The following is a 6,763-nucleotide window of genomic DNA, read 5'->3' on the forward strand; positions in this document are numbered from 1 at the left end:
CTTGCTCACAAGTTCTACGTCTCCTAAATTCTGGGGCAAGAACCAGCTCTGACCTCACCTGGTGCCTGCGAAACAAAGCCAGTGGGACACGATACTCTGGTTGCCCACCTCTCACTAGGGTTCCAGCCAGAGAACCTGTGTCTATTGGAAAAAAGAAGAGAAGTCACAAAAATCTGGGAAGTAAAGTTCTGCAGCAAGGCATGGCTTACTTCAAAGACTCAACTCTTGCAAAAGCTTTAAGAGAGGAACGCTGTAAAGCAGAAAGGATGTGGGTTTCTTAATCTGAGGGTGTGGCCCCAAGCCCAACAGCTCTTCTGCTCACTGGCTTGATAAAGGAGGGATACTCTCTAAGAAAGAGATGCCCCTTGAAGCCTCCAGAAGCCAGGGACACCAACCCCATCCATCTCTTCTTAAAGTGACAGAGAAATGGTCACAAGAGCAAACACCAAAATAATAGTGAATGGATGTCCGGGATGCTTATCTGAAGAGCACTCTCATTCAAATGCACGAGTTCTAGCATCCCTGAGTCATCTTTCTCATAAGGACAAGGACCACGTTTGCCCTGTTGACGGCTGCATCTTTGTGGCCTAAAACACTGCCCGGAATATACAGCAGGTGCTCCCTATACACGTACACGCTGAGAAAAACTGTCTAATTTCTTTATGGCTTTACCTATACGTAGCTCTGTTTGCAATACACAAAAGATGGGCCTCACCTAACTCTTACTGATGCTTAGGTTTTTATCAGCACAAAATTTTCACTTGCTTCCTGAAAATGTTCAGGCCAATACAAAGTGGCCTGGTCCTGGCCCTCTAGCATCCTGAAGCTCAGATAATTTGGACCTTTTGGCTTAATTCTTGCCCACCTGGGCAGCCCAGAGGCCTCACAAAGACAGTAATTTGGGTCATGAACACAGCACCATGTTGGGGCATTTAAGGGTAGTGGTAAAGAATGGGGGCTATGCAGCCAGACTACCTGGGTTTGAATCCCAGCTGGGTCAGGCTGTGTGACCTTGGGAAACTGACTTGGCCTCTCTGTGCCTTTGTTTCATTTGTAAAATGGTAAGCACAATAATACCTGGAACTTTTGAGCTGATACACAGAGAATGCTTTATATGGGGCTTACAAACATCTAGCACTACATAAATGTTAGCAAAATTATTATTACTATTGCTGTACATTCATCTAATAATCATGCTGAAAATGCAATTACTTCCATCGGCGATTTGTAAAAAATATATTCTCATACATATGCATAATTTTACGTGCAAAGGGCATTACAAACAGCCTTTCTTAGAACATTTTTTCCTTTTTCATCTTTCTGCTTGCCTTTCTTCACAAGATACACGTCTTTTCATCTTTCTCTCCAAACTCCTGTAATGTTATACACACAACGTACATCATGTTATGGTTAGTGTTTTTCCCAAGGCAGAACTTCTTAGCATCCTACTTTGCACAACACAAGCTTGTGAAAAACCCCCACATCACTGGTTAGGTCATTCTGTTTCAGTGACCGTGGAATTTAAAACGTACCCCCCCGTCCCCACTCCCCAGCACTGCTCCCTAGTGTCAGACTAGGACTACAAAAATCTTAAAAAAAAAAAAAATAGTGACAACACAAAACCACACAGTTTCTTGTTTCGGCAAGCAGAGCTCCAATGAAAAGAAAAGCTTTCGTCTCCTAACCCCAAAAAGCAGAACCACAGAAGATATTCTGGGAGCCTTCTGCCCACACCCCCTGATCCTCAGGGACCCTGGCCCAGCCAGCTCAGGCAGACCCTCTGGCTGCCTGAGAGTGACAGGTCTCTGTCCTCAGCCAACGGGAGCCCTTCAGGGTGGGCTGCTGACCACTCACTCCGCACGCAGGAGTCTCTCAGCTCATCCGCCCAGGCTGGATGGCACGTCCATCAGGGGACCCACTGGCACCTACCCTGACGACAGACCCCCCACCCCGCTTGCAGGCAGAGACCCCAAACCAATCCAACCAAGAGGCAAGTGGGTTCAAGGCTCACCCGGCCTTTCTTTAAGGGGGAAGACTTTGAGCCCCAAAGAGACAACCTCAACTGCCCCCCGTTGCTGCACATCCCCCCAAAAGCCACCAGAGCATTCTGGGCACCTACTGGTGCCTGGTACAGTGCTAAGAGCGTTAACCTCAGGCTCATTGAGGATTCAACAACACCCCTATGATGCAGCAGGTGCTGTACTATGCCCATTGTACAGATGGGGAAACTGAGGCACAGAGTAGGCTGGTGACCTGCCCAGGGCCACCTACAGGCGGTGCGGAGTAAAGCCAGGATTTGAACACCAGCAGCCTGGCTCCAGAGCCCCACATTCAACCCTCACGCCATGAACAGACACAGAGTGCAAAGGAGGAACCCAGCAGCCTGACGTTTCCATTCTTCTAAGTTCTGCCCGTTGTGTGGAAGAGAGAAAAGGAGTCACAGAGGGGAAGTAACCAGAGGAAGCATAGGCAGAGGGTAATTGTCACAGAGACCTGGATTCGAATCCCAGTTTTGCCACCCTAATAAGGCAGGTGTCAAGCCCTTTATAAGCCAGAGGTAGTCTGCGAAGTGGCTAGGAACATGAGTTCTGGGGTGGGCAGCTGTCTACGTGACCCAGGGCAGCTCACTTAAACTATCTATGCCTCAGTTTCCTCATCTGCCAATGGGGATAAGGACAGCACTTCCTTCATAGGGATGTTGGAAAGATCAAATGAGTTGATAGAAGGGTAAATGATGAATCAGTGTCAGCTCCTACACAGTAATGACTGTCATTATTATTATCATTATTAACACTGCCCAAGAGTACACACAGTGCACCCAACACAGCCGGGGCTTCTAGATGTTGAGATCCAAGTTTCAGCCAAAACCCGGGGCATTTTCTCCCACAATCTCTATGGGGTCCCCCAAGAGAGATCCAGCATCCATACAAGAGGGCTGTCCTTGCCTTTCCATGACTCTTCAATAAACACACAAAATACGGCACCAAAGTCATCAGTCCCCATCGGAGATAGGGGAGGAGGTGCAATCCAGTTCCTGAAGGAGGTGGGCAATGATGGGGAGATTCTAGAGGAACCAGAGAGCCCCAGGCCCGGAACCAAACAAAACCACTGGTTCCGGAGTGTAGATGGTCAAAAGGAAATTCACTCAGAGTTCCTGTCCTCCTTTCAGTGCTGACTCACATCTCACTTCCTCCAAGCAGCCCTCCCTGACTACTCCTGCTTGCTAGATGCTAGAATCCTATCATCTTAATCATCTTTAATATTTAATAATAATCATCTGTAATATTTAATTATCATATAACAATTAATGATAATAACTAATATTTAGAAATGCCTTACTACCTGCTAGGCACTGTTCTAAGTGCTTTATATATATTTATATAACTCACTTATCCTCTTAAAAACCCTATAAGATCTATTATCATTCTCCATTTCACAGATGAGGAAAGTGAGGTTCAGAAAGGTCAAGCCACTTGCCTAAGGTCACACAGCCCAAGGACCCGACCCCAAGCAGTCTGGCTCCAGCCCAGCCTCATACTTGGATTTCTGTAAACACCCATTTCGCCACCTTTGACTAGAACCTGGCCCTCCTCGAGGGCAGGAACTTAGAACTGGCTTTTCTGCATTTCGCACAATGCTCAGTCTACCCCAAAGACTTCATTTCTACTGGCGACAGGACCTTAAAACAAGGGACACAAGGAGGCCAAGGCAACCCTTCGAGACCTGCCTCTGCCACATGGAATTAAAAGCAGGGAGGGATTACCCAGCATTCTTCCGAGTGGGAACAAGCCCTCAGTAAGTATAAAGGCTGGGAGGAGAGAGTGGGAAGACAGGAGAGAATCACAACCTGCAAGTTGCCAGCCTCGCTGCCATGGAAAACCTTGGTAATTAGCAGTTCGTGAAGCTCTAAGCCCTGGGTTTTCAAAACTGAAAGATTTTGCGTCGTTTAGGGACCGTTTCTGATGGAGCCAAACAAGAGAGGTCTCCTACAGCTCACAAACGAGGTATCGCTAGTCGGGTTACACAACCAGTCTGTTTCTGGCACCAGCTTGGGGACACCCAAAAGGACATGGCAGAAAGAAAGCCTGGATTCCCCTTCCCTCATTTGACAAGTGGGGAAACTGAGGCCAGGACATGTGCACGACTGATCCAAGATATCCAAGTCGGAACCAGCTCATCTCAAAACTGACAGGTCAATACAAAAAAAACAAAAAACAAAAAACTGATGAGCTCAGCAAATTCAAAGTGTCAAGGAGATACTATGGAAGTAGAGAAATCTTTTTTTTTTCTGTTTCTTTAATAAGGATGGTTGATTCCAATCAATTTCCATCATTCCAGCTTCCTCAGACTCTACACATGGACAATTTAAAACCACAGTGAACCCAAATGCCATCTCTATCTGTTCTGAAAGGCACCACACCGTCCAGAGCAAGGACGTGGGAGGAAGATGTATATTTTCTTTCCTATTAATATAAAAATCGGCTTGTCTTTCCTCTTTCCCTTCCAGACTGAGAAGCAGGGAGTGGCTAAAAGGAGAAATGAGGAGTCCCCTAGAATCTGACGTTGCTCAGAGATACCAGGGCTGTCTACATCTTTAATTCAAACTGAGCAGATTCTTTTTTCTTTTCTTTTCTTTTCTTTTCTTTTCTTTTTAACTGTGAGAGAGGGAGGGATGGGAAAGAAAGGCCAACCCTGCCTCATTCTCACAGGCCTTTCTAGAAGGGTCCTTTAGCCAAATGGTTTTCAATGCCTCTGCACAACTCTCCTCCCCGCCCATCCACCCCTCAACACACACACCTCTTTTCACAGAGAGAAGGGCTCTGTCCTCCTTGAGTTAAAACTCGGACCTCACACAGCCTCAGCTGCACCCCCAAGCCACGGGGGACCCCAGAGGATGCCAGAGTCTCCCTCTTTCCCCGGAGACTGGGAGCTGTAGAGCCTGGCTCTGGGGTTTCTGAAGGAAACACCAACCGCCCCCGCCCCACCTCCCCAACCAGCCCTTCCTGAACCAGGATTAAAAGACTTCCTAGAGCAGAGAAGGGAGTAAATGAGGTCCCAGTAGGAGGTTTGGAGATTAAAGCCCTCGGAGTCTCCTAATTTCCAGCAAGGCTCACCCCACTCCCACCCCCTAGCCACTTTTCTCACTTCCTAGGAGAGTAGGGAAGTGGCCCCTTCCTCCCTCTCACAGAGAAAAAAAAAAGAAGAAGAAGAAGAAGAAGAAAAAAAAAATGCAGCCGAGAATAGGGGTTTGGAGCACTAGCTCAGACTGCCCTGGTTCAAAATCCGGTATCCCCAAGTAACCAGTTGTTTGATTCTGGGCAAGTTACTCAACCTCTCTGGAGCTAAACTCTCCCATCTAAAAAATGAGGGAAATATTCGTCCCTACTTCATGGGCCACTTGTGAAGGTTCAACCTTCTCATGACAAATGTAAGCGCCTGGCACATAATAAGTGCTCAATTATTTTACAGCATCTGACGCTGTGGTTTTGCAACTTGGAGTTGGGGATGGGGAGGATGGGACTGAACCTCGGAGTCGTGAGTTCGAAACCCACTGTCCCCAAGCTCCAGCAAAAGCGTGTGCGTGGGAAAGAGGGGTCCTACCCCGAGGTTTTGTCGACTTCTGTCCCTACTCCGGGCTTTGGGTTTTATCCTACTCTACTGGGCGCTTAGGGACTCTGGGCTCTAGGATTTCTAGGGTCCGTCCTAGATGAGTAGTCTGTGATGCACTAGGTGGCGAAGAAATCCCCGGGAAAAAAAACGCAAGCCCAAGCTCCCGGCGCCTGGCTCCCAGAGACCCTGCCTCACGGATGTAACTAATTTTAAAACTATTTGAAAGGCGGAGAAGGGGAAAGAAAAAGACAAAAGGACAGCGTGCCGTGGGGAGAAACGGAGTGAGGGAGACCCCGGGTCGGGGCCGGCCAGGGAGGCGACAGCCCAGCTCTGGAGGAGGCCGCCCTCCCCACGTCTGAGGTGATTCTCGCGCCGCCCGGGGGCCGTGGCCACAGGTTGTGGGGACCACCCCGCGCCGGAGGCCCCTGCGCTCCGCAGCGGGGCTGGCGGCTGGAGCGGAGGCTGTCCCCGCGCTCCCCGGGCTACACTCACCGACTGCAAGAAGCGCAAGGTGCCCACGTAGTCCCTCTCGGTGCCCAAGATCTCGTTGAGGACGCAGAGGCGGAGGCGCAGCTGGCGCTCCGACTCCCGGGCGGCCGCGCACTGGCCGGAGATGGGCGCAGCGTCGCCGGGTGCCCGGGGGTCCAGGTGGGCACCGTCCCCAGCCCCGTCGCCGCTGGGATCGCTGCCGCCGGGCACCTCCATCCTAGCGCGGCCGCGCGGCACCGGCTCCTTCCCCCGCGCGGAGGTCGCGCCGAGCGGCGACTCAGGCGTCCAGGCACTCCATCCCGGACGGGGCGCGCCGGCGGGCCGGGCTCAGCGGCGGGCCCGGCGCATGGCGCTGCGGGCGAGCAGGCGGGACTGGGGGCGGGCAGCCCGGGCCGGGGGCGGAGGCAGCGCGCGGAGGCAGGACGAGGGGAGGGAGGAGGCCGGCCCTCGGGCCTCCCAGACGGCTGGCCAGGCCGCCGCCTCCCCCGCCACCAAGGGAGCGTCTGCCAAGTGCCACGCCGTGCTCGGGCCGCAGAGGCGCTCCGGGCGCGCACTGGGCCCCTTGGAGACGCGCCGCGGCGCTGGGCTGGTACGTCGGAAGCTCGGCTCGGCCTGAGCTGGGCGCCCGGGGCTCTTGGGCGAAAATCTTCCACGAGGGGCCCCG

The 6,763-nt window shown here is 51.5% G+C and overlaps 1 protein-coding gene across 2 annotated transcripts in view; it reads right to left on the reverse strand.

The window, feature by feature from the left end:
• Positions 1–6,443, reverse strand: part of PREX1 (phosphatidylinositol-3,4,5-trisphosphate dependent Rac exchange factor 1) — a 197,642-nt gene extending 191,199 nt beyond the window's left edge. For both annotated transcript variants that reach the window (XM_060284411.1, XM_030839007.2), the window contains exon 1: positions 6,103–6,443. In XM_060284411.1, coding sequence (XP_060140394.1) covers positions 6,103–6,315 — 213 coding nt within the window. In that variant the 5' untranslated portion in view covers positions 6,316–6,443. The remainder of the gene's footprint in view (positions 1–6,102) is intronic.
• Positions 6,444–6,763: the final 320 nt, after the last annotated feature.

Source organism: Globicephala melas, chromosome 15 (genome assembly GCF_963455315.2).
Source record: "Globicephala melas chromosome 15, mGloMel1.2, whole genome shotgun sequence".
NCBI lineage: Eukaryota > Metazoa > Chordata > Mammalia > Artiodactyla > Delphinidae > Globicephala > Globicephala melas.